The sequence below is a fragment of the Gopherus flavomarginatus genome, chromosome 1, assembly GCF_025201925.1.
Source record: "Gopherus flavomarginatus isolate rGopFla2 chromosome 1, rGopFla2.mat.asm, whole genome shotgun sequence".
In the NCBI taxonomy this organism is placed as follows: domain Eukaryota; kingdom Metazoa; phylum Chordata; order Testudines; family Testudinidae; genus Gopherus; species Gopherus flavomarginatus.
The window spans coordinates 190376010-190400017 of record NC_066617.1 but is presented as its reverse complement, the minus strand read 5'-3'; the positions used below and the strand labels follow the sequence as shown (position 1 = coordinate 190400017).

Sequence of the window (24008 nt, the reverse complement as noted above, 5' to 3'; positions counted from 1 at the left end):
TCCCTTCTGAATCTGAACCAAAGGATCAAGGGGAGTTTTATCTGCACAAGAAACAAAAGAATCACGCTCTGATTGGAACTGGAACATTACCATAATGTTTTATTTTACACAGAAAATTTTAAATCTTCTGGTGGATAAGGAAATCTGAGGTATTTCTTGCTCTTATTCCTCAAATCCTTTGAGCAGCCAAGTGGTTAAAGGATAGCCTTCTTAGAGTTTGATCATTTTGTATGGTGATTATAATTAGATTTTCTAGTTAGATTAATTATATTTTTAGGAAGCCTCCATCTGACTTTAAGATACATGTCTTGAATTCAATGAGCTTCCCTCCCAAAAGTTGAAGGTAGATTTTGTTCAAAGTAGAAAAACATATTCATTAAAATTCACCCAGCAAAACCAGAAAAATAAACCTTGAAAACAGTGTTGTAATGGTTCAATTTCACACTACACTTGGACTTAAAAAAAAAAAAAAGCAGTATTTTTATGTGCATATTCTCATACTACGCTACAAACAATAAATGGAAAAAGAATATTTAGGCATAATACAGGCATCAGCAATTTTTTCATTATCACAAGTGGCAGAACGGAAGAAGAGGGAGCCGACAGGTGAAGTGCCCTAGAACAAAGCTGTTTACATTGTCAATGAAGCACTGCAGTTAAAAAAGTGCATGAATGCAAAGGTGATGCAGTAGTGAGGTTATCATCTTCCTTACTGACATCAGATATGATTTCAAGATGAACATTTTTGCTAGGGGCATGGATTCAGTCCAGGTCCATCCTTTCCACTTCTTCAGATTCATTTGCTCCTTCTGTCCAAGGCATTGGTATTAGCAGTGGTACTGGCTGGTACTCTGGCAACAGCATTGACTAATGACAGACAATGGCATTTTGCCATTGATTTCAATGTACTGGTGGCAACATGATGGCTCAGACAGACAAAGATCAGTACCAGAAACAGTAAATTGACAAGCACTTCATTTACTCAAATTTGGATAAAATTTACAGTCCTTAGTTTTATACGACAGCAAAAAATGGCGTCCATTTAATTATAGCTACTGGTACTCTGGTAAAGAGCTTGGGTTCACTTCCTTTACCCCATTCTATGTATGTGTAGTTATACACTGAGAAGATTTGGTCACAGTCCAATGACTAATGTGGTGCAGTGAGAATGTCTCACTATATGAAATAGTATTACACTGCTGAATGTTTTTATATATTTTAGGGTTCACCAAAAGAGTTTGTCTAAGTTCTGTGCAGCCAAAGAATATGCAACTCCCATCAGGTTCCTTGACCTTATGATTTTGGCAATGCAAAAGTTCCACATTTTCCATACAACACCTATAAGTGCCAAAGTTTTAAGTTCACCTAAAAGGTATGAGAAAATGCTTTTGATTGTATGGCTCTTCTGGATCAAGATCCCAAAATAAACAAGTATCCAAAACAGGATTTTTCTTCAACATAAATTATTTGTATTTTAAAACTTTTCCTAGTGAAATAAACACACAATATGGACTATGCTACACTGAAAGGCATACGATATTTCAGCGAAGAGCTGAAAAAGTTAGCTGGAAAACACTGGAGATAACTCACAGGAAAAACACTTGTGTTTTACCTTCTGTTTGCTTCTTTCTTGTGTATAAAAGATCTTGAAAGTCTCCTTTTCTTTCAAACAGAGCGATTTCCCCCCACTTTTCATTTTAAAAATATGGAATGTCTTGTCTTCTCTGTTTTTGATGGAGGACTGGTTAGGGAGATTCCTCAGCCCTCAATTGAAGCTGTGGATATTTGGAGATTTAGAAAAAAAGAGATTTTCTCCCAAGTGGAGGAAAAATGAGGAGGGAATTAAAACAGTCTCAATCACATTCAGGCCTTTTTTATATACTATAAAAGAAGCTCATGATCTTGATAATGGTTTATTTTATTCAATCTAATCCCCAGTTCACTTTTATCTGTTACTGAAGATGTAAGCTTACCAGTTTTGGTTAAATCTGTCAAAAGCTCTAGGTTTAAAAATAGTTACTGTAAGTAAATATACAATTGAGTCATACCTTCAGATGGAATGTGCTACAGATAGATAACCATCACCACACCCTTTGAAATCATATTTTCACCTGCTTAGTGCACATATCTGTAGCTCTTCAACACTGTCCTTAATTGCTGTGCAAGACAATATGCAGAGTTTCAGACTTTTATATTTTTCCTTTCCTGGAAGAAGAAATACTACTTGGCTTCTGGGCATTATTGTAGTGTTACTATTTTGCATATTTCTGAATATGATTAATATTTTTGATATGACAGCAGAGAAAAATCCTTTAACAGACTTTGAATCTATGTGTCAACAGTTTACATACTTCAATCCAATACAAAATAATGGGGCCATCCCAAAAAATGTAATAAATAAGAAGCCTAAAGGTTGTTGATGAGATTTAAGGATAAACTAAACCATTTATTTTTGTGAGGTCCAAAGTGAGACCCATTGTACTGCCAGATGGGCAATTTTTGAATTTTATCCCCTCTTTCCTCCCCTTTTCACTATTTTATTAGTAGTAAAAGAAAAAGACAAGATAGAACCAACAACAGTACTATTGGATGTCGCTCCAATAAACACGTACACACAAATATTTACATCTTTTACTGTTCTAGCACAAAATGTTCTCTGTAAGGATGAGGAATCAAAATATTTTCAGGTAACAGGCTTACCTAAGGATGCATTAACTCCTTTTCACAAAATAATCGAGTTTCTTCATTAAAATCAGACAGTATTTCAGTTCTACAAAACAAACTCTACAAAGTTCTTCATTTACTTCTGAGAGAAAGTAAATTAGCGCAGATATATTATTTCTGAAATCCTTTACTATAACAGTACTAGCAACCAACTTCACAGCAAGAGTTAGTGGAAGATTACATTTCTGAGCTAGAGTAGTGTGCAGTTTATATAATTAAAACACAAACTTCATAAAACAAAAAATATGAGAATTTAATCTGTGATGGATTCTAGATTCTTACATATTTCACAATTACAAAGCTCCCATTTAATTTACTCTACTCAATCAAGTCTTTCAAAAGAAATCTGAGCTCCTGCTGTATCTAATATAGCTTCTAGTCCTACGGAAAATAGTTTTTGTTTTTTTTTTAAAAAAGGTCTCCTATGAATAGAAGAAAGGTGCAATTAATTTTTGTTTCAGAAACAAGCCTCTAACTTCACTTTAAACCCAATGTGGCTTCAAAATAAATGTGTTCAGATGCAGTATTATACAGATCAGTAAGGAATATACAAAAAGTAAGATGTGTAATAATACTGTGACAGATTTCCAATGTGCTGACATACAGTATTCCGTGACCATCTCTAAAGAAATTGGCTGTAAATCCTAAAGAACTATGCCTATGAACTTAATGACCCATCAACATATTGCATCCGTTTCTGGTCTAAAAAAATAGCTATATAATACACTAATATACAATGTATCTGCTTGCAAACACAGGAGTAGCCATAAATAAAACTTTATTCTTCCATTTCATTTACAAGCTATCAAGTACCATGTATTTACACAGCACTGGACACTTAAAATAGTTGCAGTCACAGAATGATCCAGACTGAACAGAAAGCCGTTGATAAAGTAAAGGATCTTAAGATAAAAGCAAAGTAATACTGTAACAGACAGGTGGCAAAAAAGCAGTTTTGTAATGTTGCAACAATTGTGGTTGAAACAAAAACCGAGCCCCATGCGATTCTCAGCTTTAATTGTTTGTAGTTTGGCTAATGTCTGTACAGACATTTTGTCTTTTGCGATTATTAAAATAAAAAAAGTTAAAAACTATAGCAGCAACAAGCAAACCCTGTGACAGGTAGGCAAGGGTTAAGAACTAAAAAAGTTTATATGATGTGCTCATGAAGGTTTATCTTCCATCAGCTGGAGTTCGGCTGAGTGACAACATGATTCGGGCAAATCGCTCACACAGTTCATGTGTGGAATAGGAAGGTAACTTTGGTGGATCATTGAAACCTTTAATCTCCGTAGAGCAATCTAGAAGTTTTGGCAGGAAGTCTGTCAGCTTTTCTTGCAAGTTAGCTGCAAATATATATAAAAAAAGTCAATATAAACACTTGCTTCCCACAGGAGCAATAAAGTGAAAAATTGCTCCACTGCACCAACTTGCTTTTTTAGTTAGTTTCACTTTGTTAAAAACACTTCTCCTTAGTACGCTAGGCTTCAGCTAGGAATAAATGAGTCATTCAGTATGACAGTGCTCACTACTAGACTAAAATATTCTCAAGATCATCAGGAATATACTGAAACAAAGATTAAATATGCAATGGTATGAAGGTGAAACCTTTTCCATCTTTAAACAAACTTCATACAATACTTAGCTCTTTTAGGACTCAATACAAGGATACTTGTCATCTATGGATTTCAAAGCATATTTCAAAAGAATAAAAGATTGGTAAAATAAGATAGAACTTGAAGATAAAATAAAAGCTCTATCCGACTTCAAGATCAGAATAATTTTGTCTTCAGCACTGTGTGTGTGGAGGAGCCTTCGAAATTAAAAAATACGTATAGGATGACTAGATAGCAAGTGTGAAAAATAGGGTCCAGGAGGAGGGGGTAATAGGTGCCTATATGAGACAAAGCCCCGAATATCGGGACTGTCCCTATAAAAATCAGGACATCTGATCACCCTAAGTACATATGACTTACGTTCCATTTCTTGTCCAAGATATGAACACCAGCGGTTTCTCATATCTTCTACAGCAGCAATATCCTTTTCTTCCGTTTCATCCACCAGTAGTAATGGCAAACATGGGACAATAAGCTCATTCATAATGATCAGTCCATTATTTACTTCCTGATCATCTCCAGACTCAAAGAGTGCTGCAGCATGTTCATTTAGTTTCTTCATGCAACACCACAGAAAAGGAAAACTTATAAGTACTTAGTATTTCACATTTCGCCAAGTATCAGCTTTTTAAAAAAAGATTTATTCCTCAAACAAAAAAAAATCAGCAGTGACCATATCACAAGTTTTAAGTCAGGGCAATCTTGCAAATTCTTCACTAAACATGTCAGGTCTTATGCTAGTCTTCCCTCTTAACAGACCCCTGAACGGTTTCTTGATTACTCATAATTGTTGTAGCCATCCCTGCGGAAGGCTAGATCCCCATTCCCTTTGTTGCTACTTCTTTCTATGGCTGATTAAAATCAAGATAAGGAGGTGGGGGAAGGGGGGAGAAGAGGAGAGAGAAAAGAATCAATTTTCTATTGCTGCCTTTTCTAGCATTGATCTCCTGTCAGCTAGTTCCACTGTGGCAATGTGACTGTTTGCTGTCCAAAACTAGGATGTGCCGCTATGCTTTGTCACACTATGTGTAGCAGTGGACAGATTCATTATAATGCCACAGTAAAACAGGCAGCTACACACTCTGTAGGAACAGAAATTATAATTTTTCCTTTTAATTCTCATATTTTACATTGATTACTTCTCCATTGTTGGCCCTGTTCTTACAAGAGGAGGGATGCTCTTAACTTCTTAAATGAATGTACAAAGAGTTTTTTAATTGTGACTTTGCATCACAATTACCTAAGGTTGTCTACTACACCTCTACCCCAATATAACATGAATTCGGATATAACATGGTAAAGCAGCGCTTGGGGGGAAGGGGAGGGGGAGGGGGGCTGTGCATTCCGGCGAATCAAAGAAAGTTCGATATAATGCATAAGATTTTTTGGCTCCTGAGGACAGCATTATATCGAGGTAGAGGTGTATTTCACACATGCAACAACAACTAAAAAATTAGGGTCATATTCCACTTACTAACAAACATTCTCTTCTGTAATGGGATATCAGCTCTTCATCATGCCCTCTATATAGGCCTCTGGACAAGAGTTCTTTGTTATTCTGATAAGCATAGATAAGGTAAAGCAAGGCTTCCATATAGCTAAAACACACACAAAAAACATATATATACACACATCAGATTTATAATGCCCTTGTACAGGTAGGTATCATTTGTTTCTGTATCTTGTCAAAGGTCAATACAATAAAAAAAAACATTCAAACACTCACACTTGATATGGTTTCCCATTGTATTGGCTAGGACATTTTCTCCTCAATGCACATCAGTACAACTTTCTGTTGCAACCATAAGCCAGATGCAAAGCTTAAATCAATGGGAGGTTTTCCACAGACTTCAAATGACTATGAATTAGGCCTTATATACACAGGAAAACTGTTTTCTTCAACACATCCGTGACACATTCGGTCTGATTCTCCACTATCCTGAAATTTGTGTAGCCATTTACACCTTTGCAAATTGGGTGTGGGATAGTGTGATTTCATTTTTCAAGAGTGAACTTCTAAGAGAAAACTTATTTTCAGGTATGTTAATTATAGTGTCCCCAAATTGTCACTAATATTTAGACTGATGGAAATGTTCACAGATGTGAGACTGGCATGGCCTCCCCAAAAGCAAGTATTTGTAGTATCAGTCTACTGGCAATTTTCATCTTAAACTAAAATAAAGTAATGACAGAGATATGTACACTACTGTCACAGGGATGAATAATAAAAAACTGACAACAAAATCTGATAGACAGACAAAACAGACCTCACTGCTTTGACACTAGTTGTTAAAAAGGATTAGCCAGTGTTGCATCTTTCACTTTTAGTGAATATATTAGGAAACCTTGGCATAGTCTGAGTTAGAGAAACAGAAAGAGAAAAATCTTTAAAGGCAAGTATCTTCTAAAGATGCCTTGAAATGATTGCTCATTTAAAGAAAAATTGTATTTTTGTACAAGCAAACAGCTTTAGGTGAATGCCTCAATAAAAAAAGTTACAGTGCAACAGAGCACTGAGGTGTGTTTGCTGCAGCTACACTAGTGAGAATAGGAGGCTAGATCTTCTTTGGACATTTTCTGTACCTTTAAGCATTACATACACATGAAAATCATATAGAATACATGCAAGGAAGGATATACCAGGGCCTTCATAGTGGCACAACTTACAAATTTGGGTGTTAGTCCCTAAATGTATGACCTTGCACTATTACATTTCATCACATTTTTATTACTCCAGTTTACAAGGTCATCCAGACTTCCTTGTATGATACTTCGGCTCTCCTCCATATTGGCAACACCTCCAAGCTTTGTGTCATCTGCAAAGATAGTGGAGTACCTCAGAGATTGGTCTTGGAACCAATCTTATTTAAGGCACAAAAAGTGGGAACGTGCTATTAAAATTTGCAGATGTCACGAAGTTGGGAGGTATTACCAATACAGAGCAGGACTGGAATATTATACAAGAATATCTGGATGACCTTGTAAACTGGAGAAATAAAAATGGGATGACATTTAATAGTGCAAAGTGCAAGGTCATGCATTTAGGAACTAATAAGAATTTTTGCTATGAGCTGGGGACTTAGCAGTTGGAAGCAACAAAAGTGAAAGACCTGGATGTATTGGTGGATAACAGGATGACTATGAGTCACTAAGATGATGCGGCCATGAAAGAGGTTAATGCAGTCCTAGGATGCATCAGGTGAGGTATTTCCAGTAGAGGCAGGGAAGTGCTAGTACTCTTATACAAGGCACTGGTGAGACCTCATCTGGAATACTGTGTGCAATTCCAGTCTCCCAAGTTTAAGAAAGATGAATTCAAACTGGAATAGGAGCTGAGAAGGGCTATTAGGATGATCTGAGGAATGAAAAACCTACTTTATGAAAGGAGACACAATGAGCTTGGCTTGTTTAGCCTAAGCAAAAGAAGGCTGAGGGGAGATACGACTGCACTCTATACATACATCAGAAGGACAAATATCAGGGAGGGAGAGGAGTTATTTAAGCTATGTACTAATGTGGACACAAAAACAAATGGCTACAAACTGGTTATCAATAAGTTTAGGCTCAAAATTAGAAAGACTTCTAATCATCAGAGGAGTGAAGTTCTGGAACAGCTTTCCAAGGGGAGCAGTGGGGACAAAAAATCTAACTGGCTTTAAGATCGAGCTTGATAAGTTTATAGAGGGGATGCTGTGATGAGACTGCCTATGACGGCATGAGGCCCATTGGCTGTGTGGCTGCCACCAGTCCATGGCTGGGCAATGTCCTCTCAAGTCTGATCTTCAGCGCTCCATGTGCCAGGACTTTATCTCCAAGATGGGCTACATGACCAAAAAGTGCTTGAGGTAATGATCGATGATGACTTCAGTAATGTCAAGGCCAGTTCTCAATAATACGTCCCTGTTACTGATAAAAATCAAACTTATGGCTGGTAGTTGCCACTGACATACATATGAAATGTCCCCTGCTGTCTTGTTTAAGCATCATCCATGTTTTAGATCCATAAGAGGATCGGCAGTACACAGGTTTGATTAATCTGTACTTTTGTATATACTTTCATCTTCTTTTGGCTCCAGACCCTACGCAGGTCTTTCATGGCTGAGGCTGGTAAACTGACTGTTCTTAGGATGTCTGTCGGTCTGCGCCCATCTGATGACAAATTATTGCCGACAGAGCTGAAATCATCCACTTCTACCGGCAGCACAGATGTCTTGTATCACAATTTTTGCCCTGATATTCTGGATTTTTGATTTTGCCCAAGAATCTTTAGCCCAAGGGCAGCTTCCCCATAGCAGAGGCTGACCTGTCTTTAGGTCATATGCAAGCTGTCTGAAGACGACATCATTCTCCACATAATCCACGTTGGTAAAAGAAATTGAATGGACAATTATACTGGTATTTGTGGAGACTGGATCAAGGAGCCAATCTATTTTATGGCAGAATGGTGCTGAAGGCAAGACACATCCCTGCTTCACCTGGGATCTAGTGTAAACTCTGTTAGACCTAGAGGTCCTGCACTGCACCTGTGCCCGAGAGTTATTATGTAGCTCTTTAATTTACCTCAAGAAGATATCAGGAACATCGGTGCCTTGTAGGGCCTTCCTCAGGGCAGCTCTAACAACAGAATTGAAGACTAAGTCTTCATATGCTCCTGTCAAAGGATGACTGAATTCTTGATGGAACTCAGATAAAAGATGAAGACCAAGTACAACACACATTGTAGATCATTCAGCAGTGATGCCTGACTGCCCTGGGTGATGGTGTTTCACAAGGTAGGCTGGAGTTGGGTGAGTAGGACATGTATAAAAACTTTTCCGGTAACAGAATGTAAGGTTATGGGCCTGTCTCTCCTAACTCAGCACATGGGCATTACCCCTTACAAAGTGGGATGATCCCTTCCGTCTACTCTGCTGGTAACTTCCCTGTACAAACCCGGGGGAAAAAACTTTGGTGTAATGCTACACTTACGGACTGTATGGAGCAACTGAAAAGTTTGGGGTTATGCCATCAGATCCAGCATCACATCCGCTTTGCAATTTCTTTATGGCAGAACAGACTTCATATAAAATAGGTACTCTACACAGGTTTTGGGTGCAGGGACTGCATCTACTACTACTGTGACCAGATCTGAGCTTTGTGTGACTTCACCACTTCAGGATGGTTAAGTGCACATTAATATTCTTTTCATCTTTGCAGACTTCTTTTTGGGTTGAGCATGTTTTACCATCAGCCTTATTTATCCACATAAACCCTGAGCAAAGTCCAGTTTTGGATCAATGTGATAGAATAACTTTGAATGCAGGTTGTAATTTGTTGGACCTTATTCCGTCTTTCTCTAAGTTCTCAAAATAAGCTTAGGTGCTCAAGCTCCCTTTGCATAATAAGAGGGTGTTGCTGGCAGGACATTCTTAGCAAGAGGTCCTTGACTTTGGAAATTGCTCTCCATTTTGGTCTTCCGAGGTTACATTTACTAACCTACTGGGCATTTTGGAAAGCCAGTTGCCCCGCCACCTTCCCCTCCAAAATGAGGATAGTGGAGATGATAATATTTATGCGTGGTTCTTCTGTATTGTGTCATTTTAATTTATGCAACTAATTGCCAAAAATATACAGCTGCCCATTCTAATATATTCAAAGCAATATTGATCTTTTCTGAAAAAGAATGGTGTAATTGCAATACACTTACAAATTATTTTTTCTTTTACATTTATTATTTTTCCATTAATTTGGTTTATCATTTACATTGCTTTTTCCCCCCGCTCAGAAACTGTGTAACGTAACCAATTTAAAATAACCCCAGTGTCTGAATTCCATAATGTCACCTCTTACCTCTTTTTTTGAAAAAGTTCCAATCCTACCATGAGATACATGGTTGTTTCTCTGTAATTTCTATATTCTTGATGCCATCTCTGCACATAAGAAAGTGTATCAAGAATGTTCATTCATAAAAAGGAGAACTATATTTTGCACTCTTCACACAGCATTGCATACACATAATAAGCACTCGTGAATTGTTTGGGGGACAAATCAAAGAATACGGAAAATATTTCTCACATAAAAAGAAAAAAATCCAACTGTCTAAATGTCTGTCACACAGAGAAAAAGAAAATTCTTAAACTTTGTAAAGTGATAAAACAAAAATTCCATAGGATTATGTTTACATAATTCATTGCCATTTGAAAGGAACAAATACAGCAGTCTAAGAGGAATTTCAGGCAGGATTGTAAAATGTCCTTTTTATCTCCTGGGAGTGGGAAGGAGAACAATCAAAATAGGATTATCTATTTTTTGGCCTTCTGTCATGCTGAAATATTTACGTGACCATTTTATTTATCTGCATCTCTATCTATCTATCTATCTATCTATATATGTGTGTGTATGAGCGAGCGAGCGAGAGAGATATGATAGAAACATCAGACTCTAATTTTAATCTAAGAACAGGGGAAAGTGGATGGCAAAAAGTAAAATGGGAAATAATGAGAATCTTATTTTGTCATACTAGAGGCTGAAGAAAATCATAAAACTGATCCTGAAGCAAAATGTTACAATACTGCAAACCAAAAGCCATGTGGTTTGTACTGGAGTCACTTTACCAGTATTTTATAGGCAAACAAATGTTTTACTTCAAATTTGTAGCATGTTTCTATTTCAGTTGGTCAGAATGGCTGCTCTTAATTGCCTGCAAGGGACAGAACTCCAATCCCAACATGGCTTTCCAGATATCCTTTTATGGTGAAATTCACCCCAACGTAAAGAGCCTGCATGAGGTTCGACGAAACATTTACAGTCTATTTATGAAAAATCCTAATTTTACCTTTGCAGATACGTCTTCCCCTCCCATTTAGCAGAAAAAAAGATGGTTTTATACATGTGCAAGGGGGAAAGGTGGCACCCAGGTGTGACAGAACCAAGATCTGTAGTGCACACCTATGTAAAGTTATGCAAGAGTGGGAAAGAACTTGAACCCAGAACAGAAAAAGAAGTGTGAGAATCTGCCACTCTGCGAATGCTCCAGTCCTTCACCTCCACTGGGGACGGAAAGCACACAGAAAGGCCACGGAGCCTGGTGAAGAGGTGCAGATCATCTCTGTCTTCCATTGGTTAGGTGAGGGGAAAAAATTACTCTCTCTTTGGCCCTACTGGCAAAAAGATGAGGTTCAAGTGATGCATGGGAACCTCTGTGGGAAAAGAACTGCATCTGAAGAATTTAGGCCCCAAATCATTTAAAGCACATGCGTAACTTCAACTATGTGATTAAATGCTTTGCTAAATAGATATTACTTGATATTTAGCTGGAATGTGACTAGTTTCTCAGAAATGACTTGTCAAAGTTTCATTCTTGAGTGGTATTTGTCAGCATTTTAAAATCAGGATGTATTGATCAAGTACTTCAATATTTCAGGGGTTTTGGGGGGAGGGGGATTGGGAGAGATTCATCAGTAAGTAGTCTCGGTGTGAGACAGGATGTACATGAATAGGATTCTTGACAATACATTGGGAATGACAGCATACCAGCTGGAGATAAACTGTAGCCAGGTCCTACTCACCTGAAACCACCCATACTATTTTAACAGATGGCCACTTCTTGTAGAAAAAGCCAATCAATTCACACAGTGAAAAACTATGGGGCGCTGTTAATGATATCAAGTCATTAGGGAGTCGGCCAAGACCAATAAACTATCTTTTAATTATGGTCCTACTCAAATTTGATCTTCTCAAAAATAAACAAACAGTCTTTCAACTGCATTGAACATTGGAAATTTCGTTAACAAGAAACTGTGCACTGTAAATGAACAAAAGATCTTTTCTGAATTTTAGTAGATAACTATTTTATGTTACAATTTATTAGGAAAGAAAAAATACTGGCCTCATACTCCTCCATGTTTACTTCATCAGGTTTTATCATTTCAAGTTTGGCTTGAGCCACTTTCATTATGTTGCGGCACCTTAAAAACAAAGAAAGAAGAGTTGCAAAAAAATTAATTGGTGGTCACTGAAAACTCACAGACATGTTAACACTGCAGAGATATTAGCCTAAAAATACTGTAAGTAAACATCATTAGAGCACTATATCTTTGACTAAAGTACAGACAGGAAGTGTGATTTCCTGTATACTTCTTAAGTTCCTTGCCACGTATTCACAGGCACGACTTTCTCATAATTACTTAAATATATAAAACAGTCACTATATTTTAACTTTCTTCCTCTACCAAACTGCCATATCAGTTTTTTTTTAAAAGTTAAAAATCAGATGCCTTAAATCTTTCTGAACTTTTAACTAGTTTTTTTAAATGTAATCTTAGAGAATTAGGATCTGAAGCTTCAAGTGCTGGTATTGGGAGAGGGGGAGGATGCAGTCTTTCAGTTTGTGTTTTTTAAATAGGTGAACAAGTGTTAGGGTGTCGCACAGAAATTGCCACAGTGAATTAGACAAGTTATTAGACATTTAGCCGGGTATGCTGTTTTTTACATTGATCACTACAAGTTGTTTCAGAGAAAGGAATGAGAATATATAATGGTAAATTATGGAATAATATTTATACCATTTCTTTCTAATAATCATTGATTGATTTGTGTCATCAAACATGACGACTTCTCTTTAATGTTATTCTATCTAAATTAACCATGGATGTTCCCATTATCCATTTAAATATTTAATTCTATCCTGAATGCTACTACATTCTTGGATGCACTGTTACATTGAAGCAAATAGTTCCACAATTTTATTATGTATTTCTTAAAAGTAGTATTTCATGTTGAAAATTGCAACACTGTGTAAAGGGAAACCTTTACTGAAGTGGTGGCTAGGCAAATATATTGTTCATGATGGATACCTAATAGCCACATTATACCTACAATACATAAAGGAGAGTTAACTATTGTATCCTCTGAATAAAAAATTTACTAGTATAAGATTAGCATGTCTCATTTTCCCATTACCTTTCATCAAAGCTCAGATTGTGATCTCCAAACTGTTCCAGTAATGTTCTCTCAATTATTTTCTTTGGTGCCTCGTTCTGCATAAAGTAGACAACTGCATGATGCAAACGGTAATCACATTCGGGTGGTGGATCATCCTGAGCCAATTTTAGTAGCCGTGCATACTCCAATTTAATTGCCTACATAATTTAACCAAAAAAAAAAAAGTTACTTTTTCTAGTTAACCCTTGACAATTGAATTATTATTTTTACTTCTGTGAAGTTAACATCCTCATATTGCTGACTATGCTACAAGATGCTCAGTAATCCCCCCACCCTGTCCTACTTAAACATATTCCCAAAGTACCCTTGTAATGGGAGTCATTTAACTTAAAAACAAAACTGAGGTGGTTGTTCTCTCTCTGATCAGCTATCACTGGCAATAAGGCAGTACTTATGTATCCATATGGGCAGAACTTCAACATCATTTTCTCACCTGTGTTAAAACCTCCGCAGGGAAGATTTAGCTTTTTACCATCCAGCCACTTCTCTAGCCATCCCATCTTTTCACCCAAGGTAAAAAGATACCTACTATATGTCTCTATAGCCAGAAGCTGTACAAGACAACTGCAGCCATTTTAGCCAGTGAATTATTCTGAAAGCTTTCATGTTGAAAAATAGTTATTGCCCAGGGTTAAAATACAAAATTTTTTAGAGAAAGTTGAATGAACACGCAAAAATATATTTAAGCATGATGGAAATGTCTTACACTAAGAACATAATTATCTGATTTCTACTGAAAACAAATACTTAAAACAAGTTTCTACCCTGCCTTAAAAGGCCTTAACGGCATAAATATTTAGTATTTTACACTGTTTTTCCTTTATGATAGTGTCACAAGAAATACTTTTCCATCTTTGCAGGCTTTCTGTTTAAAAAAAAAAAAGATGAAAAGTTTTCATGAAAACTTTTCAATTGTGCTCATTAACTACTGACTCTGACCACTGTGTGGAACAAAAGACAAATCACAGAGAAATGGTGACAGATCTTATAATATTTCAAGATTTTTTTTTCCCTAAAGGTACAAAAATGGTCAAGCACTATGGTAAACAAATGTCAACTTGAACTAGAGTGAATGTATACAATGCCTGTAAGCAAGATAATGTATATTAATGCTGTAACACTAACAAATCTTGAACACAACAGGCAGTTTCAAAGCACTCAGTAATAAACATCCAGTTTAATATTTCAAAATCTTTTCTTCCCAAACACGTGGCAACGCTACTCTCAGCAAGACTTATTATTTCTTTCACATAATTAAAATCTCTTCTTCTATACATGTTTCTATCAGTTTCCAAAACTGTAACTAACACTTAAACATAACAGTCTTTTTTCACAGAATAAACTGGACATTGCAGGTGGTTCCTCTTTCTGCTTAGGAATTTCAAGGGTTTCCTTCTCGTTCCTTCCAAGATACTCAATGCACAGGTGAAATGTTATATGTTCAGAGGCATGTGAAGACAGGAGGAAGCCCTCATCTCGTTTTCGAGGGTGGGACTTTAACTAGCCTAGTGGAAGTTAGAGGTGTGTGTCTGTGTTCATTTTTATTCTTTTCTTTGGACATATCAAAATACTACTGACAAGCTTTGCATGATCTCAATTGAAAGGATCGATTACCAGGACCAAAATAAAGATCTAATTAAGTCAAGGTAACTATACCAGCAAAAGAGGAGCATTTGCTGGTGCAGCTATACCAGTAGCTATACCAGCAGCTAAACCCTTTCTAGCATGGACAAGGCCTGAGAAAAGCACTTGACACATACCATTTTACAGACAGTCTACCAACAGAAGAAAAGAACGGTTTCCATACACATTTTTGCCTTGACCTAGTACAGTAACAGGCATCTTATTCGTATTCTAAGATTCTTATATGCTGAGCAAAATCATAGTTTTTTTCTTTATACAGTATACAGAAAATGGGATTACAGTACAACCAATATATCAGAGAAAGATTCTTCCTAGTTCTCAAAGGAAGTTATATCCAAAAATCCTGAAGAATATGTTTTGCTTGATTTTGAAAACAGACAAACTACCCTATAAAAACTTCAGGTTTCAGTGAAGAAAGATTGACTCATTTCAAATATGTTTCAACAAGAACAACAGTAAAGCAAACATATTCTAAAACAAACTAAAGAAAAAAACATGAAAAACAGAAAATTATCTTTGTAAGTACTATTATATCTAAAATACCATGCAAAACAAAAAATGGCATATAATTTTATTAAGGCACAGAGCAGCTAAGAGACTATGGAAAACCACACTGAAGTAACACGAAGTTACACTTAATATTCTCAAGTTAGGAAGCTGAATACAGAGTCAGTCACTTCATATTGCGCATTTAAGCCAAAGTATTAACTGAAAATATTATATGAATGGTTTTTATATACAACACCACTAACCCCAGATAGGTAAGCACAATAGAGCTAAGTGTGAAATGGTTCTCCCATCCCATGGGAATTTTTGAGATTTAAAATATTTTCCCCCATCTCAAATCAGGATAAAAAAATAGTAATCTCTAAAGTTTGTGTGAACTGAACAAAATTCAAATCAGAACAAAGTTTTTTGTTTCCATTATGACCTTTTTTATGTATTTTTTTTACTATACATTAAATTGAACTTCAAAACTAAAAGTGATTTCTGACCAAAAAGTGGCACTTCGCATACGAATTTTTCAAAAAACAGGAAATGCATTGCAATGGACCTTTTCTCATAAAAAAGTTGTTTTGATGAATCTGCATTTTCCAATGAAAAATGTTTAGTTGAAAAATTCCTGACCAGCTCTATCAGTAAGGAAAAAGCAAACTCCCACCACATTTTCTAACCAAATTAACTCACTATATATGGTAAGAGTATAGAAGACCATAACTCTCACCAGAAATTATGCATATTTAAAACAAATGTTAACAAATATACACTCCAAGGTAAAAAAATTTCAACTTCCATTTTTTTCCTTTTAAAATATTACAAACACATTCTCACTGGGGAAAAAAAAATAAAAATTCTGCACTATGTCATGGTGGCTCTTCCACTGGCACACAGATGATTCAAAAGCTTGTGTACCAACAATTCAGAACACTTACATATTAAGGAAAACTGATAACATCTGGATATGTTTACTAAATTTAATGTTACTTTGAAAAGTTAAAGAATGGGCACCTAAAACAGTATCTCCCCATAATAAAGTACACTATACAAAAGGGATAATATTGACACCGTAACAAGTAAACCAAACCAAACCATTCAGCTTGTTATTTTAATGGAGGACAAGAGTCAGAACAACATTTATTTGAAAAGCTTTGGTGAACAGAGTGATGTTCTTGTGTGAAAATGCTGGAATCCTCAGACACATGCTAATGGAAGTTTGCATTTACACTTGGTCTACACTAGGAATTTAAGCTGATATAACTACATTGCTCTAGGATGTGGTTTATTCAGCCCCTTAAGTGATGTAAAGTATCAGAGGGGTAGCCGTGTTAGTCTGGATCTGTAAAAGCAGCAAAGAATCCTGTGGCACCTTATAGACTAACAGACGTTTTGGAGCATGAGCTTTCATGGGTGAATACCCACTTCGTTGGATGCATGTAGTGGAAATTTCCAGGAGCAGGTATATATATGCAAGCAAGAAGCAAGCTAGAGATAACGAGGGTAGTTCAATCAGGGAGGATGAGGCCCTGTTCTAGCAGTTGAGGTGTGAAAACCAAGGGAGGAGAAACTGGTTTTGTAGTTGGCAAGCCATTCACAGTCTTTGTTTAATCCTGAGCTGATGGTGTCAAATTTGCAGACGAACTGAAGCTCAACAGTTTCTCTTTGAAGTCTGGTCCTGAAGTTTTTTTGCTGTAGGATGGCCACCTTAAGATCTGCTATCCTGTGGCCAGGGAGGTTGAAGTGTTCTCCTACAGGTTTCTGGATACCGCCATTCCTAATATCTGATTTGTGTCCATTTATCCTTTTCTGTAGAGACCGTCCAGTTTGGCCGATGTACATAGCAGAGGGGCATTGCTGGCATATGATGGTGTACATTACATTGGTGGAGGTGCAGGTGAATGAACCGGTGATGGTGTGGCTGATCTGGTTAGGTCCTGTGATTGTGTCGCTGGTGTAGATATGTGGGCAGAGTTGGCACCGAGGTTTGTTGCATGGCTTGGTTCCTGAGCTAGAGTTACTATGGTGCAGTGTGCAGTTACTGATGAGAATATGCTTCAGGCTGGCAGGTTGTCTGTGGGAGAGGACTGGCCTGCCACCCAAGGCCTGTGAAAGTGTGAGATCATTGTCCAGGATGGGTTGAAGATCCTTGATGATGCGTTGGAGGGGTTTTAGCCGGGGACTGTATGTGATGGCCAGTGGAGTCCTGTTGGTTTCTTTCTTGGGTTTGTCTTGCAGTAGGAGGCTTCTGGTTACACGTCTGGCTCTGTTAATCTGTTTCCTTATTTCCTCGTGCGGGTATTGTAGTTTTGAGAATGCTTGGTGGAGATTTTGTAGGTGTTGGTCTCTGTCTGAGGGGTTAGAGCAGAAGCTTGGCTGTAGACAATGGATCGTGTGGTGTGCCCGGGATAGAAGCTGGAAGCATGAAGGTAGGCATAGCGATCGGTAGGTTTTTGGTATAGAGTGGTGTTAATGTGACCATCACTTATTTGCACCGTGGTGTCTAGGAAGTGGACCTCCCGTGTGGATTGGTCCAGGCTGAGGTTGATGGTGGGGTGGAAGCTGTTGAAATCGTGGTGGAATTTTTCCAGAGTCTCCTTCCCATGGGTCCAGATGATGAAGACGTTATCAATATAGCATAGGTAGAGAAGGGGCGTGAATGGACGAGAGCTGAGGAAGCGGTGTTCCAGGTTGGCCATAAAAATATTGGCATATTGTGGGGCCATGCAGGTGCCCATAGTGGTGCCACTGATCTGGAGATATATATTGTCATCAAATTTGAAATAGTTGTGTGTGAGGATAAAGGCACAGAGCTCAGCAACAAGTTGTGCTGTGGCATTATCAGGGAAACTGTTCCTGACAGCTTGCATTCCATCTGTGTGGGGGACGTTTGTGTAGAGAGCCTCTACATCCATGGTGGCTAGGATGGTGTTTTCTGGAAGGTCACCAGTGCATTGTAGTTTCCTCAGGAAATCAGTGATGTCTTGGAGATACCTGGGAGTGCTGGTGACATAGGGTCTGAGCATAGTCCACATATCCAGACAGTCCTTCAGTGAGACTGCCAATGCCCGAGATGATGGGGCGTCCAGGATTTCCGGGTTTGTGGATCTTGGGTAGTAGATAGAATAACCCTGGTCGGGGCTCTAAGGGTATCTTGATTTGTTCTGGTGTTAGTGTAGGGAGTGTCCTCAGTAGATGGTGCAGTTTCTTAGTGTATTCCTCAGTGGGATCTGAGGGAAGTGGCCTGTAGAATTTGGTATTGGAGAGTTGTCTGGCAGCCTCCTTTTGGTAGTCAGACCTGTTCATGATGACAACAGCACATCCTTTATCAGCCTCTTTGATTATAATGTTAGGGTGGTTTCTGAGGCTGTGGATGGCACTGCGTTCTGCACGACTTAGGTTATGAGGCAAGCGATGTTATTCTTCCACAATTTCAGCCTGTGCACGTCAGCGGAAGCATTCAAAGTATAGGTCCAGGCTGTCATTTCGACCCTCAGGAGGAATCCATGTGGAGTTCTTCTTGTGCCATTGGTGGGAGGGTAACTGTGTGTAAGTGCACTGTTCAGTGTTGTCCTGAAAGTATTCTTTGAGTCGGAGACAGCGAAAGCAGGCTTCCAGATCGCCGCAGAACTGTATCATGTTGGTGGGGTAGTGTCATGGTATAATCCCTCTGGATCTTAACACAAGGAAAGTAAACTCTTTCCCTCACCGTTGCCTCTCCCAGGCTTCCCCTCCCTGGGTTACCCTGGAAGATGCACCTTCCTCCCTTCTTCTCTCTTCCCCTCCCAGATTCTCCCTGAGAGAGACAGTAATCCTAACACAGAGAGAATTTAGCCTCTCTCTCCCCCTTTCCTCCTTTCTCCCCACCAATTCTCTGGTGAATCCAGACCCAGTCCCCTTGGGTCTCACCAGAATAAAAAAACCAATTAGGTTCTTAAACAAGAAAAGCTTTTAATTAAAGAAAGAAAAAACAGTAAAAATTATCTTTGTAAATTTAAAAAAAAAAAATGGAACAGGTACAGGGTCTTTCAGCTATAGACACTAGGAACACCCTCCCAGCCTAAGTATACAAGTACAAATTAAAATCTTTTCAGCAAAATACCAATTTGAACTCCTTTCAGCCAAATACACATTTGAACATCTTCCAACCAAATACACATTTGCAAATAAAGAAAACAACCATAAGCCTAACTCGCTTTATCGACCTAGTACTCACTAGTCTGAACTTATAAGAGCCTGTATTGGAGAGAAACCTGGTTGCACGTCTGATCCCTCTGAGCCCCCAGAGTGAACAACAATCAAAACTAACAGCACAGCACAAAAACTTCCCTCCCTCAAGATTTGAAAGTATACTGTCCTCTGATTGGTCCTCTGGTCACGTGACAGCCAGGCTTACTGAACTTGTTAACCCTTTACAGTCAAAGAGATATAAAGTACTTCTGTGCTATTAACTTTTCTTATCTGTTTATGACAGGTAGGCAGGGCAGAAAGAGAGTCCCCGAGATAGGAAAGAGTTTTCTTCTGGGCTGAATGTGTGGTTGGCTAGATTGACGACATTGCTGGTGGATTAGGGGTACCACGGTTGTGGCCCCATGTGGTAGGTAGGAGTTTAGACAGCTTACAGTCCTCTTTCCTTTGTAGAGAGGTGAAGTGAGTAATGTAGATCTCCTGTTTATTTTAGTGAAGTCCATTTGTATGGAAGTTTGGTTATTAATAAGAGTCTCCAGGTTGGAGAGCTCTTTTTGTTATATACCTGCCCCTGGAAATTTCCACTACATGCATCCGACGAAGTGGGTATTCACTCACGAAAGCTCATGCTCCAAAACATCTGTTAGTCTATAAGGTGCCACAGGATTCTTTGCTGCCTTTAAGTGATGTAGTTCTACTGACCTAACCCCCAGAGTAGACAGTGCTATGTTGACAGGAGGGCTTCTCCCATAGACATTATGTAATGCCTCTCAGAGAGGTGGAGTACCTATGCCAACAGGAGAAGCTCTCTCTTCACTGTAGGAAATTTCTCCACTGAAACACTACAGCGGCACTGCTGCAGTGTTGTAAATGGAGACAAGCGCTTAGTTATGAAAAAGATAAACAAATGCTGTCATTGTTCAAGCTCACACAGCTAGCCTTAATATTATCTTTCTTAGAAAATGTGGGAAGCTGTGACTAGTGGCATCAGAAAGCTTTATTGCTAACACACACTCCTATAAAAACACACACACAATAAGATTTCTATATGCTTCTTTCAGGACAAAAGTATTACTAGAGGACTGAAGCCAAGAAAAAGAAAACAGACAAATGTCAGAACAATCATAATATGCATTAATAAGAAAAAATATTCCAACAATAAAAAAAAATCAGAGGAGAAGTAAAGATTGAAATGTTAGTTGTACCTTAAAGAACCCTGCTTCTGGCCCACACCTGTCATAAACATTCCTGGCTTTACCTATAGCCATGATAATACCTTGCATGTTCGGGGTCAGCATGACCTGCCACAGGGGATTTAAGGTAAAAGTTTCGAATGATTAATATTTTAATGATTTAAGTCAATATACCTTTAGACTCATGCAACATAAAGAACAACCTACTGCATGCATACATTGGAATGGCAAATGCTTCAGTGTTAGAGTTTGTGTTCTGCAAATGAATCAACATTTTTCTCTACTTCTACCAAAGCAACAGCTATATACGATCTAACAGATGTTTATATTAGAATAAAGTAAGTACTAATAATTATTCCAAATGCAATGAAAGCAATTTAAGAATTATATGGGCAAAATGTCCAAGGAAAGAAGAGACTGTTCAATACTGTTATTTCACAAATACTGCAAAATTAATTAGTACTAACTTAAGAGTCTGTCTTACTAGCAAGGGATAAAACCAAAGTTTCTATTATTTCAAATTAAAAGAATCCATTAAAATTGAGAATTTTTGAAGTTCAATACTATAAATATTTATATCATTTTCCCTTTTTTCCAGATACTTCATAATTTAATAATTGCATTATTACATAAAATATATATTCAAAATCAGGATCAGGGTCCCATTGTGCTAGGTGCTGTACAAACACACAAGACAACATGGTCCCTGCCCTGAAGAGTTTACAACAATCTGAATTAAGAAGCAATAAATTTACAACAGGAGGGAAGTGAGAAGGGAAGACAGAGGTAAAACCAGCAAGATTATGCAAGATACACAGGTTAGTTATATGCTCAGATTGACACTTCCAAGTTACTTGAAAGGTCTTTTTCCTACTTATATACAAATAAACAAACAGCCAGCTCTGTCTCCAAACATCCATCAGTCTAGGCATCATTGGCTGGCTAATTTCTTGGAGGCATCACAACAGAAGTGAGTCTTCATGGAGAGAGGGTAGAAAGCTTTGGGAATAGTTCAGGGAGGACCTCCCATATGTAAGAGTAGCATGTAAAAAAGCACAAATACATTTATGGAAGAAGCAGACAAATGGACACAAGAGCAGCACCACTGAGAAGAAGGGGATGTGGGATGGCATTGCTGTAAGGCAAAGGCAGATAAGTAGAGAGAGGCTGAGTTGTCAATGTCCTTAAAGGTGAACATTAACAACAATTCCCTTGGAGCTAGTCAGGATATCGGAAGAACTTACTTTAGAGCTGCAGTATGTAGGATATAAGGTCAAAGGACACAGATATTTAACTGCTGCATTCAGATCACAGTGGGTCTGACTTCTTACAAATACAACAGTACCAATTTAAGTTCTCCATTCTGCCAATTAACATTTCTCACAATTGATTAGAAGAATATGATTTGACCTACTCACTGCTGCATACAGAAGTAACCCAGTAATACATGGCTCTGCATTCTCACACACGAGCCAGAAAAACTAAGCTACATTGGGAGTATTGTAATTTGCTGCTGATCTAGGCCTGCAAAAAACTACTACCTTTCTGGAGCAAAGGGAAAAGCAGGAAGGAAACTTTCTCAGAGGGGTGGCTCTGAGGTTCTATGCCTTTCTGGTCTACTCCTCCAGAGCTGAAACTTAAGTTGCACCACAAGGAACAACTTAACCTTTAATTTGCTTTTCTAATAGTCATGTCATAGGAATGCAATTATGAAATAATTGAGAATTTTTAAACATTTTTAATATTTCCCTTTTTCATTACACTTTCTTCTGTAACTGTTACCATTGTAAGTTGGAGCCCTAGCATAAAAGGAAATACAACTGAAAAGTCAAGAGCCAGGAAACACAACTGGCTGCTAATCTGTCCTTAACTCATGGCTGCGTCTGAATATTTCAGCTTGTATCTGTAGGACAATTTGCTCCTCTGAATCTAAAATGTCTAAGTTTGGCAAATAAGAGATGCAGTTTGAACCCCTTAACTTCATTCAACAGACAAAAATAAGGAAATTAAGAATGTCTTCATTCTTACAGTTTTTAAAAAAATGTAATATAGTTGTTCACAAATATCTTTCATAGACTACACTTGGCCTAAGATAATACTCAATTTCCAACAGCTCAAAGGTAGAGATATATGTGCCTTCCTATAATCATTTCACACCACACAAAAAATAATGTGCCCAATTCGGGTAACTGCTGCTATCTTTTCTGAAAATTTCTGTTGTGAATTTCAAGAGATCATTATCACAAATTGCTAAGCTTTTAGTTATGCAGAGATCTGTTAAGCGCCACAATGTGCAACATGCCAAAAAATTCACACCAGGCAGCAAAAGAAAACACTAGTGTAGCAACTGTGCACAAGACTGCAATCAAAGGTACCTCATCGTCATAACCCCCCTCCTCTGACTCAATCACAAAAGTCCCTACATCAGGAATCGCCACCTCTACAACACGCGGGTTAGGAGCTGGTTGAGCTGGGGCGTTATCAGAGCTCTGCGGGAGAAAATCAGTATGAAAAAGTCAGAAAAAAGAAGAGAAAAGAAAAAAGTAACAAAATGACAGACTGATAAGTAAAACAATCTGTGTTGCTGGGATTTGCTAGACTTTATAGTACTGGACAACCTGCATTCTCTCCCACTATTTGGATTTTTGAAAGAAATTCAAAGATATGAAAAATCTTAAGTAGTGAATTCTACACTCAATGTTTCCACAAGTCTTGGCCTTCAATTTGTCTTAACACTTTTCTAGAAAAATGATTTTCCTTTTTGCTCTAAAATTTGCCTTTGTAATACTCATACCTTCTCTGTTACTGTAACACTAAAGTGATGCAATGTGTTTCTGGTGTAATTTTTTTGTTTCTGACACTAAGGGGCAGATCCTCAGTTGGTATAAATTGTCCTAGCCCCACTGAAATCAAACTGTCATGGCTCCATTGACTTCAACAGAGCTACCACAGTTTATGTCAATTGATAATCTAGTTGGATTAGAGTCATGTGGCAATCATGTGCCACAGAAACAAAATCCTCTAACATCTATATTCTGTTGGAAGCACTATAACAACAATTTATATTCTATTAGCATGCAGAAGTCCCAATAAGGAGCAGGCTCCATTGTCTCAGAAACTGTATGAACACACAAGACGATTATCAGAGGGGTAGCCGTGTTAGTCT

The 24008-nt window shown here is 37.8% G+C and overlaps 1 protein-coding gene across 5 annotated transcripts in view; it reads right to left on the bottom strand.

The window, feature by feature from the left end:
- Positions 1-2617: 2617 nt before the first annotated feature.
- USP25 (ubiquitin specific peptidase 25) overlaps positions 2618-24008 on the bottom strand; it is a 143362-nt gene continuing 121971 nt past the window's right edge. For 2 of the 5 annotated variants that reach the window (XM_050956976.1, XM_050956984.1), the window contains exons 19-26: positions 23218-23331; positions 20855-20950; positions 13281-13459; positions 12208-12286; positions 10170-10249; positions 5815-5938; positions 4701-4896; positions 2618-4070 (exon numbers count right to left, since the gene is read on the bottom strand). In XM_050956976.1, coding sequence (XP_050812933.1) covers positions 3898-4070; positions 4701-4896; positions 5815-5938; positions 10170-10249; positions 12208-12286; positions 13281-13459; positions 20855-20950; positions 23218-23331 — 1041 coding nt within the window. In that variant the 3' untranslated portion in view covers positions 2618-3897. Of the gene's footprint in view, positions 4071-4700; positions 4897-5814; positions 5939-10169; positions 10250-12207; positions 12287-13280; positions 13460-20854; positions 20951-23217; positions 23332-24008 lie in introns of those variants that run through there. The other 3 variants (XM_050956992.1, XM_050957009.1, XM_050957001.1) reach the window with 3 other exon arrangements.